This window comes from Xenopus tropicalis, chromosome 1 (genome assembly GCF_000004195.4).
Source record: "Xenopus tropicalis strain Nigerian chromosome 1, UCB_Xtro_10.0, whole genome shotgun sequence".
Classification (NCBI taxonomy): Eukaryota; Metazoa; Chordata; class Amphibia; order Anura; family Pipidae; genus Xenopus; species Xenopus tropicalis.
The window spans coordinates 155545602-155558306 of record NC_030677.2 but is presented as its reverse complement, the minus strand read 5'-3'; the positions used below and the strand labels follow the sequence as shown (position 1 = coordinate 155558306).

Sequence of the window (12705 nt, the reverse complement as noted above, 5' to 3'; positions counted from 1 at the left end):
ATAATTTAGAAAGCAACATATAGGGTGACATTTTTAATTCCATCAACATGATAGATTTGCTTGTCTATAAAACAAAAAATATATATTAGGGTTCCTTAGCTTTAATCAACACAGGTTTGAAAAAAAAGATACAGTAGGTCAGCCAAAAAGCAAGCTCCAGAGAATGGAGTTGATTTTATACTTTGTCATAATGCAGAGCTGGCACATGGGAGAAGTGCCCTTGGCAGCTCTCATTACAAAGTTACAAAATGTTCTTATTTGTCAAAACCTTTTTGTCTGCAGACGCAGCTACTGTGCACTAATTCCTAATTACACAGGACAGAAGGCCCTGGCCCCTTTTCAAGGAACTAGAACAGTCTTGTAATTCTGAACGGTCTGAATATGTGAATGAAGTTGAACTGATTACAAGGCAGGACAGGTATTCGGAGAAACAATTAGGTTCTGGCAAGCGTAATTTGGAAGAAAAAAAAATTATCTTGGTTAAAGAAGCATTTACGTCAAAAAGACTTAGGTTTTCATATTTGAGAAACTGTATGTTTTGCATTCCAAGCTATATAATGTCAATCTGTCCATAACAACTTGAATGGATGTCATGCTGTTTTTTCACGGAGGGTGGTAGTTTATATTGGCCTAATCCCTTACTAGGAAGGCTTGTTTGCTAATCTGCCATAATCTCCAGTCCTTGCAGTCAGGAACACATTGTTATTAACATGTTGGCAGTAAGTCAGAGCACCAGAGTGCAAGACTGGGGTTAGCTGGTTTTGTGCCACCTAGTTTTTAAATATATCTATATAGCATAACTGCACTGCATAGGAAAACATTGTATTCATTTTGTGCTGACCCTACCACTGCTTAATCTGTTTAGATTTTAGTGCCCTTAGTAGACAGACAAATTGCTGTGCCTATGGAGAAAGTATCTTCCTTGGTAGGGTAGGGTAGATGGGCAGTTGGTTGCATGGGGGCTGAGCACAGAGGGCCTCCCTTAGGCACCAAAACTACTTGGCCCAGCTTTGCACTGATGGTATAAAAGAACAGGTTAAGATCATGCTCTGGTTCTCCATGTGGGTGGAAGGATGTTTCAGCAAAACCAGTGGTAAAAGAGGTCTTGAACAGAACAGCAAGCTAGAAAGGAGACATTTGTCTGAGTTTGTGTTTGTCCTGGAGCAGCACAAGCTAAAGAGGGCTAACAAGTTTGCAGACTTCCAAACAAGCAGTGCAGTTGAGTTAAATCCCCCATGGATAAAACCAGTGTAAAACCCAAGCAAGGGCAGAGTGGCATGCCCTAAAGTGCTTTAAGTGAGTCCCAGAATGTTGGCTGCTCAATTTTTTGTACATCTCTAATGGATATGATTTTTGGTTGTGCAAATAATTTTTTTTTTTTATGTCTGGAGGACCTACATATAGTTTTGTCTTCCATGTTGCTAATACTCTCTTTCTCCTGCTACACATTTATAGCCAACTAAATTTTACAGAGTAAGGGGCCAGTATGACCGAACAAGAGCAGACACACAATTTCCACCTGTCTGGCAATTGCTCTCTAGTGGTCACTCTTAACCTTCTCTGCTCATTGCCTTGGGGTAGGAAAATGGGTATCCAACACTAGCTGTCAGGCAAGTGGCACACAGGGCTGTTCATCAGCTTTCCCAGCCTAGGTTTTCTACACAGGGAGCCAGTAAAGGGATTGGCATAGCTGAGCGGCTCATGTGGAGTGATAAAATAGATGAGTCTAGCAACTGCATTGGAAAGGTGATATGTTGGAAACACCTGCAAGTAAGTGGCAGTATTTAAGGTGGGAATAATAAGAGAATGAATAAGTGTTTTAGTTGTATCTAAACCAAGATGAATAAAAGATTTGGCAAGTGGTTGAATGTGTGGTGTAAAAGACAGATGGGAGTCCAAATAACTGAATAAGTAGGAGGTAAGTTTAGAGAAAGCAAATTCAAAATGAACAATCAGAAAGATAAGATTTAAACCAGAAATGCCAGCTGAGTGCAAAATGTTCCAGTGGGTGGTCAACTGTGTCAAAGGCTGCAGAGAGATCTGGAAGGATTAGTACAAAATAGGGAACTTTAGACTCAGGAGAGGATCATTGGTTACTTTGGTGAGTGCAGGTTCTGTTGTGTGTGTGTGTTGGTTGGAAGTAAAATTGCAGGGAAAAGTTAGTGAGATGCTGGACCAGGCAGTTGTAGACAAGCCTTTCCAACAATTTGGATGCAAATGGAAAGCTGGAGGAAAGCTGGACTGAGATCAAGAAACTTTTTTTTTTGAGGATGGAAGTGATTAATTCTTGTTTGTATAAAGGTGGAAACATACCAGAAGAAACTGAAAAGTTAAATAGGTGGTTAAGTGGACGGCTAAGGTTGCTTCCTGGAATTATCAAAGTTGGTACTTTAAAGATGCTCTATATTACAACCCAAATGAACATTTCACTTCTTGTTAAAAGGGTCAAATAGACTTAGAAATTTAGACCATAAAGAATGGAAATGAATTGTAGATTTTTTGTTATTAAAATCATTACACAGCGCATCTTGTAAGCTCATTGGAATAAGAGAGGATTATAGGTCCTTAGTAGAGGGAGACCAATAAAGAAAAATGTGTTTTCTCATCAAACTTATAAACAAATGTTATCAATTTTGCATTTTTCTCTATTAAGTTATTTGGTCTAGGAAGATTTTTTCATTAAGTAAATCGAAAAAAGCAAACATGGAGTTAAGCTTAATTTTTATTTGTAGTTTATGTGAAAGAAAGGATTCCAATTTGTTCCATTGTTGAGAAATAAGCAGGCAGGACCATAAACCATGAAAAAATTTCTCAGCATTGCATGGACAAAGTAATGTTATTTTGCATTATCTTTTTTAAAACAACAACCAAAACTTAAATGGATAAGTAAAATATTGTGGCCTCCAGTTTTCAGCACAAAATATTTTATTATACTTATTTAATGAACCGATAAGCATAGTTGGTGTAATGCATTTATCTAAATATTTAGACCATCTGTCAGCTCTCTTTTGTAAAGGTGATCAGTTTCTTAATTTAAAACCAAAATTGTATTGGAAATAAAATTGGTTTTATTGTAGTTGGGAAGCTTAATTATTTCCGCAATGGAGTATACTAAATTGTGTCTCTCGAGAATTAGCCAGGAGCAGGAAAAAAAATATTACCATTAGTTAGATCTAAAATATCCATTATCGATTAAATTAAGGAAGAAGAGGATGGTAAAAGTAAATTACCTAAATTCTGAATAGAAAGAAAAGGAGTTAGACAGGCATCAAAACTGTGTTTATAAAAAGGTATTTCTAAATATAAATATATATATATATGTCTCTGAATAAGGAATGAGATTTAAAATATTTTAGAACTTCACTCCACTTTTGATGGAGGATTGAAAGAATATGACTATAAGGGTGATGCCATAACTCTATATCTGGGTGAATATAAATAACTCCTCTATGAATCCATTCTGTCACATAACTCAATATAGATGTTATATTAAATGTATTGAATCTAGTAAATTCAAGCAACCTTTGGAAGGGGGAAATGGAATTTATACAGAGATTTTTGTTTTTCAGTTGTTATTCCAAATAAAAGATAAGAGTGAGAAGTCTAAATAACAGTGGCAAGTTAATGTATCAATTAATTTTGGAAAAAATAAGCATTTAAAAAAAAATGCAAATTCCATTATTAAACTATTTAATTACTTGGAAAATAGCTGGTGAAATAGTTAGTATAATCGATTTAAATCTACTAGTATTTTCAGTGCCAAATAAAGTAAATAGTCTCTAGTATTTTTCATATGATTTTTTTTTAAATTGATTTGTCAGTTGTATCAGATAAATTTAAAATTTGTTTTGTTTTGGTTAATTTTGTATCTAGAGATTTTCCCAAATTTTGTGGAATAAAGAGGAGTTTGGACTACTAATAATAAATCACCAGCAAAGGCCATTAATTTAATTCAAGAGCCATTAATTTTGATTCCTTTGTAAACATCTGAAAGATTTAAAAACCTAAGAAGTGGTTCTATAGATAGATTAAATAGTAGCGATGACAGAGGGCACCCTTGTCTGGTCCCTTTATTTATGTTAAAAGGTAAAGATCGTTCACCTGCTGCTGCTTGTTTGTGATTTTCTAGAAGAGGCCTTGTATTCCAAAGGACTTTAATCAAATGTTTCCAAAGTATATTATAAAATGATTTTTCTACATCATTTTTTTTATAATAGAACAAGGCTTTTCCTATTTTTTTTTAAATAAGAAATTTGAATACATTTTCTAATGTTTTTAATGCCAGAACTATGCTTAATAAACCCATTTTGTTCCAAAGAAACTAAAGAGGGCATAAGCAATGAAAGTCTGTCCCCAAGGTTTTTCAATAATCTTTTAATATCTTAAAAGTGAGAATGGGCAGTAGAAGAAGGAATAGTGAGATCTTTGTTATCTTTGGGAATGAGTTTCAAACTAGACAACAAGCCTGAAGGGAAATATTTACCTTTAACTTAACTAACTAACTTAACTAAAATATCATTGAAAAGGTTACATAAAAATGGAGCAACTTTAAAGTGATTTTTAAAAGGAAGAAGGTAGGCCATCCGGTCCACTAGCTTTGCCAGGGATTTTATCATATTTGTATACCTCCTCTATAGTTATTAGTTTACTCAAAGATTCTAACTGCAGAGAAACTAAGAACTTTCCTCTTTCTGATTTATCAGTGTAGAAGAATAAAGTGATTTAAAAAAAATTAAGTGATTTAAAATTTAAAAAAATATTAATTTTCAATGGATCATTCGTCAAAACATTTTTATCATCTTTAAGTTGTAACAAGATAGATTTTTTGGACCAAAATCTGGAAATATTGGCTAATAATTTATTTCCTTTATTGTTTATTCAAGTTTTTCCTTATATCTTTCCAGCTATTTAACTTCTCAAGAGAAGTTTTATAACAATCAATGTTATCAACTGTGGGATAGTCTTTTATTTTTAGATAAGCCTCATATTGTTTCTTATTGAGTTGCAAAAATTCATCTTTCTTTGCAATCTTTTTGTGAAAGCTATAATTTCTCCTCTCGCTATGGCTTTCCAGGTTTCCCAAAAAAGACTTAGATTATTCTTGATGACATTAATTTCTTTTACAAAAAGGTTCCACCCATTCTCCAACATTTTCAAAAACTCTTGTCTATCTAGAAGAAAAGAGGGGGAAGACCAAGGTACAAAAGGCTTTTATTCTATAGGAACCAAAATATTGTAGATATAGGGGTGTGGCTCGAATATTCTCTAAGACCTATTTTAAACTTGCTAATTTTGTCAATAATATCATTAGAAACAAATAAATAACCTCTTTGTGTCCATTTTGTGAGGGTGAGAAAAGAAAAGAAATCCTGTTCAGATGGGTGAAATATTTTCCAGGCATCATTTAAACCTGTGTTTTTTATAAAGTCTCCAATCAAATTAGGAAAACCAAATGAGAAACTGGCACTAGAAGATAATTTATCCATATTAAAAGTATGGATTTCATTGAGGTCACCACCCAAAACAATGTTCTTATGGAGGTTATAAAGAAATATTTTGGTTTTCTTGAGTGAAAAATAAGTCTCTCTCTCTCTAAGAGCATATATTGAAATAAAAAAAACAAGTTTTGTGTCCTATTAAAACTTCAGCTAGAATATATCTACCTTGTTTGTCTCATTTAGACGAACCAGTCCGGCATTCAAATTCTCATTTATTAGAATTGCCACGCCATTTTTTTTCTTAATAACTGCTGACACAACTACTGTACCTACCCAACTCTTATGTGACTTATGTGACACTATCAATTTAATTTAAGTGGGATTCTTGAAGAAGAGCTATATCTGACTTCAGTTTACCTAAACATTTTAGAATCTTATTACTTAACAAAGCAATTTAATCCATTTACATTCCAAGAAACCAAATTACCAGAATTATGTGACATTACCCACAAGGAAAGAAAAGAATTGTAATGAAGATAATATAATCATTTGCAAAGAAAAAAAATAAATTCTGGGCATACTTTCCAAAAGGCATTGGATCTATAGGGCCTGGAAGAGTCATAAACATTAAACATTGATAAAACACAATAAATGTAACTTTTGAAGTTGTTGCAATAGGTTAGAAGCATTATGATGTGGAGTTCCAGAATTATGTTTGTCTAATTAAAGAACAAAATGAGCGGGTTCCTTTGGATTAGCAAAAAGTTTGCTACCAGAGGGAAAAAATGTATTCATCTATGCAGGATAACTTAAAGGGATACTGCCATGATTTCTACGGTGTACTTTTTATTTCTAAATTACACTGTTTACATAGCAAATAACTTACTCTACCATTTAAAATGTTATTCTTAAACCAACAAATGTATTTTTTTAGCTGTAATACTGGTGTGTAGGTGCCATCTCAGTGCATTGTGCCCGAGTCTGAGCTTTCTGAAAGTAATTTGCACTTTTAAAACACAGATTTCAATGTAGGATTCTGCTGGAGAAGCTCTATTGACTGATGTGGGAAAATAAAATATGTTTTGCCATGACAATATTCCTTTAAAGGAGAAGGAAAGGCTAAGTCACTTGGGGATGCCAAAATGTTAGGCACCCCCAAGTGACTTAAATCGCCTACCTTGTACCCCGGGCTGGTGCCCCTGTTAGGAGAGAGAACAGCACCAGCCAGGGGTACCTGCAGCGAGCGCTTCCTTCTTCCGCATTGGCGCGCTTGCGCATGCTCAGTATAATGAAAAGCTCTTTCATTAACAACAAAGTCGGCTTTTCACTCTAATGCGCATGCACCGGCCCAGGGATTTCGCCGTAGAAGAAGGGAGCGCTCGCTACAGCTACCCCGGGCTGGTGCTGTTTTCTCCTAACAGGGGCACCAGCCCGGGGTACAAGGTAAGCGATTAAAGTCACTTGGGGGTGCCCAACATTTTGGCACCCCCAAGTGACTTAGCCTTTCCTTCTCCTTTAAGTTGATGTTTAATTGTAGTTTTGCCATAGATTTCTCAGTTGTGGATTCTATTAATGGATTAAGCAGTCTGGCAACTTCTGAAGTAATCAGTAAGTAATCCTCGTTAGAAGAGGCTTTTGGAGGAGAGTTAACTAAAGAATTTCCAGTCTAGTCTTTTTCCATTGTTTTTTTTCATATGTTTTACTGTTATGTCTAGGAGAAACTGAAGTGCCCAACATAACAGGATCCATGTGTTAGTACTAAGATACAAATGTAATATAGAATTTTTTTTCCTTATCCTTCCCCCCCTCCCTTTTTTTTTTTTCTTATTCTACCTTTAGATGACTCTTATCACAGAAACCAAGCCAAAAAGTTTGTAATATTCACAGATGGTTGGAGGAAATGTTCTATGGGAAAATTGGTAACAGACACATAGCAAGAATGAGCATTTGAAGTGACAATTCAGGCATCTGTGTAAAATTGACAATCTCTGTCAACAGCTGACACCAACCGCCATTTGTTGCGTAATATTACATAAAAGCCACTGGAAAAAATGTACCCAGTATCAAGGATTTATATTCTCAAAGTCAGAGCCCAGTAACTTGTGGCTTTACCATTTCCTTGTGGTAACTCTCCAAACTACAGATTACATTAGCTTGTAAATGTCACAGTAAAAAAGGTTAAAGACAGTCAAGAAACTTTTAGTATTTGCAAATAGTTGAAGGAGATTATTTATTTAGAAGTATAAGCAATTACTTAACAAGTTTGGGTATTTGAGATGTGATTCCAGGCAACTATGTTGGATAAGATTAACTGCCATTAATTGTGCAGAAAGAGATACTGAGAAGATCAGAGCCTTATTCAGTTATCAGCACAATATTTCTGTGACTGTACTACAAGTGCCTTGTCATCAAGGTATGCTGATTGTAACATGGTCAATTTTGTCTTGAGCAGTTACAATAATGGGCGGAGCATACAGTTGGGGCACAGAGTTAAATGTGCCAAATAGTCATTGTGGTTTAGAGGATAAAGAGGAGATTAAAGATGAGATGTTCAATTGCTTAGTTATTGAGAGCTTGATTGTAGAAGGGAACATGAACTTCAAAAGGATTAAGTCAGGATCAGTTTGTGACCGATGTGCTGTGGGATGGCACACACGTTGCTTCAGTTTTCCAAAGTCGCCCAAAGTTTGTTGAGAGGCAACTTTGGGTGACTTCGGGACACCGAAGCAACGCATATGTCTTCCCAACGGCAATTTACATTCTTGCCAGTGGGATGGCATTTCGGGGAGGTCACCCCCAATAGTGAAGATTTATCGCAGGCAACTAAGGTGTACGATCTTGAATTACCTCTGCTTAATGAGTCTTAGCTGTGGTAGCTTTGGCCTTTTATCATACCTGTGTCATATATTTTGCTGACATCAGCAATTGGTCAGAATATTAAATAGTATCACACTATTGCACTTTTTGGGGGTTATGTAATAAAATGTGCAGTGTTTGCACACCTGTAGCAACCAATCCACAAGCAGCATTTACAGGTTACCTTCTTAAAAGCTAACATCCTATTGGTTGGTTTCTGGGGCAAACTTTACACTTTTTATCACATATGAAGGTTTGTGTGTTTTCATTTTGATCCTTTCTATTTTAAATTATAGTTGTTCATGAATAAATTTCCTTCACATAAATTTCAGTGCACAACATGCTTTTGTCATTATACTTGTAGAAGCAAAGTAAAAGTCACTATGCAGCTAACTAAGCACTAAAGAGATTTATGTATTTTACTGTTAAGGGCAACAACACATAGGGCATTTTGTTACTCACAATGAATCCTGGTTACCATGGGTGACAAAATGTCCCTTGTTTCTTTACCCCTGGTTAAAATGCAAATCGCGGTGGGGAAACATATGCAACATGGCTACTTTCCAAAGTAGCTCCTCTCGCTGCACATGTTTTCCCACAGGCGATCCATTTATCCAGTGGAAAAGGAGATTAGTCACTCGTGGAAGAGGTGTGTTGGAAGGTAATACAGTTTTAAGATGATCTTACCTGTAAGACAAACAAAGAATCATCATCAGCACAAAAGCAAATGAGATGGCAGCAGCAGTCACAGCAGGAAACATCATTCCATCTCCTCCCTGCCTGTTCTGAATACCCATAGATGTAACCAGGGTCTGGTTCTGGTAAGTAAACAGCATAGCAAAGCCTCTTCCACGATTAGTTGTAGTAATGAGTTCCATAATGACTTCCATCATCTCTACAGGAGATCCAAAGACCAAGGTCTTGTTTAGGGGTGAATTGGATCCACAGAAACGAGAGGAGAAAGTGACAAGGTCAGAAATATAGAGTACATCAAAAGGGCATACATCCTGCACTAGAGGCTGGCTGGTTGAGTTTTCATTGTCAGTATCCAAAGACAAGGATGTTGCTTCTTCACTGTGTGGTTGCCAGTAATCCAATGACTCTATTACTCTTGCAGTAAATGGAGCTGGCAGATCCACGGGTTTGGTGGATTCTTGCTCATCAAAACTATTTGATTCTATGGTCACTTTCTGAGATGTGCTTGCCCCAGAATGATATAGATCTTGTTCCTTTGTTAAACCTTGTAAGGTTGACAACTGGTTTTCACCCTTATCTGTTTTATCCCATCTCTTACGAGAGATACTAATGTGATTGTTAACCTCATTAACATTTTGAGTTGTAGCTTTAGGAAAGTCACCAATCAAAGAAGTTTCAGTAGTAAAGGAATCATCTTTTTTTTTATTTTGGTTAGGATGAGCAATGGAGTCTGAGGATGAAGAGGGCATTAGGAAATCATTGCTTGTACTTTCAAAGACATCAAAGTCCAGAGTTTCCACAATTAGCTGAGAACCAGCAGGGATGAAGAACTGCCACACACAGTGCGACCCGGGGAGGTAGTGATTGGGGAAACCAGGAGAAAGAATGAGGCCCTTTTCTGTTGAATCCAAGACAGTTCCACATTTATAATATACCTAAAAACAGAAGCAAAATAAAAATCAATTGAAAGTATTGCCTTTTCGAACTCATATGTTATTCATTTCAAAACTTTCAAACAATTTCACAATCATTTTGCTTGTTTGATCATTCGCAATTGTTACACACCTATCTACTTTTATTTTTTTTATTTTTACACATATGAAGTTATATAATAAAAGGCCCAGGAGCAGTAACCCATAGCAACCAATCAGCAAGTAGCACTTTCTGATCACCTGTTTGAAAGCAAACATGTTATTGGTTGCTAGGAACTGCTCCTGCCTTTTATTACATATATGGTACAGTGTAACATTGTACTGCATATAAAGAGTGCTTTAGGTAGAATAGAGTAAATAAAAATGATAACTAATATTTTACATGACTTGAAGATCTATAATTATGCCAATAATGGCATTTACACTACAAAAACTGCACAAAAATACTCTTTTTTTCCCCCACAGGAGAATAGGGGATTTAATGAAAAGATGATGTGCATATTTCGATTTGTTTTATGCAGTTTGGCATATATAGAAGTGGCAGTTAGGATGCAGATGCCTAAATTTGTGATGTCGTTTGAAAAAAAAAAAAAAAATGATGTTCGGGTGAATGTACGATTGGTTATGATTAAGAAAAAATTCATATTCATTCGATAATTTGTGCAACTATTTCGTACTTTGTGACAAATCGTATTTGTTGCAACTAGTACAAAAGTTTTGGAATTCATTCAAGCTTCAGTATTGTGACTTTCCTTTGGCCATGTACTTACAAGGTGTACTCGGCGGTTCAACTTGTACAGGTACCCCCTAGTAGTTTGGCGAGTTGGATTTTGTTTAACTACTGCGACAGTGGGCAGTGACATAAGTATTGAACAAAGAAAGGATAGACACCCCGTTGGTATAATCATTTATAAGTTTGAATATATTTTCTTTGACCATCTGGTATGAGTTTCTGTATCGGAGCATGCCGCCAGATGGTGGTATGGAGGCACCTATGTTTTAACCCCCGTGCAATAGACTCCATCTAGTTACTGACCAATGGTGGACTTGTACCCCAGTGTAAATTGTGGGTGATGGTTCACACAATGGACCTTCCTGAATCCGGCAGATTTGGTCTGTTTATTTATTGCGGCTGCAGTTGCTGCAAAAGAAATGTGTGTTTCCATTTGATACTTACCCTGATAATACAGACGATGGCGCGGCTGCGGATGCTGCTAAGCATATTTTTACCTCTATAATGCAGCCAATGGTGCGGCCGCAGATGCTGCTAATGAGACTCTGCGGATGTTACTACATAGAAGTGGGTCTGATGTTAATTCAACTAGCAGACACACGATCACACCAGTTTTTTCCTTTTTTCTTTATATTGGTTGATATTTGACACACGATCACTCAAGACACAGTAAGTTTGTATAAAGTTCTTTATTAAGATTTAAGTGTAACACTTTTTTATTGGAATGAAGATTTGTGTATATTTTACCATGGGTGTGTCACGCAGGTTCATATGTTATTTTGTCATGTCACGTCACTCCAGGGTTTCCAGCCACGCTGTATTTAGGTTTGTTTGTTCATTTGATTTGTTACTTTGAGAGTCATGTTGTAGTTTTTATGAAAAAATAAGTCCTGAGCGAAGCGATACACACACACTATACACATTACCCCAGCACTCCATTATAAAGCTTCAAGAGAAAATTAAAAACCAATTTTGCACACACTGAAGGAAAAATGTCTGCATTTTATAATATATATACCCATGTGGCAGCACACATTAAAACACTTCAAACACTTAAACAGATTACACCAAGACAGGTACTGCACATTTTTAACACATATATATAAATTTTATCTATTGTGGAGGGATGTGACGGCATCCTGAAGTTGCAGAGCACCGGGATTCACATTATGGATGAATGCGGTGACAGTGCTTTTTGAGGTATATATATATATATATATTATATATAAATATATATATATATATATATAAGGAAGAGTGGAGCACACCCTATAGGAATTCAAATGCCTTGGGTGCTGGCTAAAATGAGGAAATATACGGACAGAGAGCCGCACACACAAGGACTTGGCAATAAAGTGAAAAAATGTATTGAAAAAAATCGAGTACTGACTGTACTCTTCCTCAGGGACAAACCAGTCCCTGGTCAGTACTCGAAACGTTGGATTTTTTTCAATAAATTTTTTCACTTTATTTTGTGTGTTTGTGTCATAATAGAAAGAAAAGTTTATGATTCTCCAAACTTTATAACTTATTTGTCAAGACTGGAACTAATGCTGCACCAGTTGGTGCACCGTAACTGTAAGAGAACCACTGTAGGCTCAAAATGAAATACTTTGATGATTTCTAGTACAATATATTCCTTCATATGTTTTTAAAACCATCAGTTGGCATTTTTAGTGGGTAGGAGGTTTAAAGTCGATGCTTTGGAGTTCTGCACTTGCTCCACTACTCTGCACAATGCATGTTGTGTGACTTTTTTTAGACTACTGAACATTTACATAAAAGACATTTTGAAATAAAAGCCCATCAAATGGATGATGCAGAATATCCTAAATTTAAAGTTTGCACTGCCTCTGGCCCCCAAAAAGGTCAAAGCACAGTGAGCACTTTGTTTATCAACGGTCAAAAGAAATTGAGGCACCAGGAGCCATACAAGAGGCCCAGTGACCCCTTTTGTAACTGGAAGGAGCTTCAGGCTTCCCAGGATTAACTATATAATTAGATCACTCTTTCTATGAATTAGGAGAGCAGGTCATGCTGCCCCCATATT

General features: G+C 36.1%; 1 protein-coding gene across 1 annotated transcript in view; it reads right to left on the bottom strand.

Annotated features, from left to right (window-relative positions):
• LOC100495295 overlaps nucleotides 1-12705 on the bottom strand; it is a 33459-nt gene that overhangs the window by 8482 nt on the left and 12272 nt on the right. Inside the window, exon 2 of the mRNA XM_002931903.5 lies at nucleotides 8982-9925. Coding sequence (XP_002931949.2) covers nucleotides 8982-9925 — 944 coding nt within the window. The remainder of the gene's footprint in view (nucleotides 1-8981; nucleotides 9926-12705) is intronic.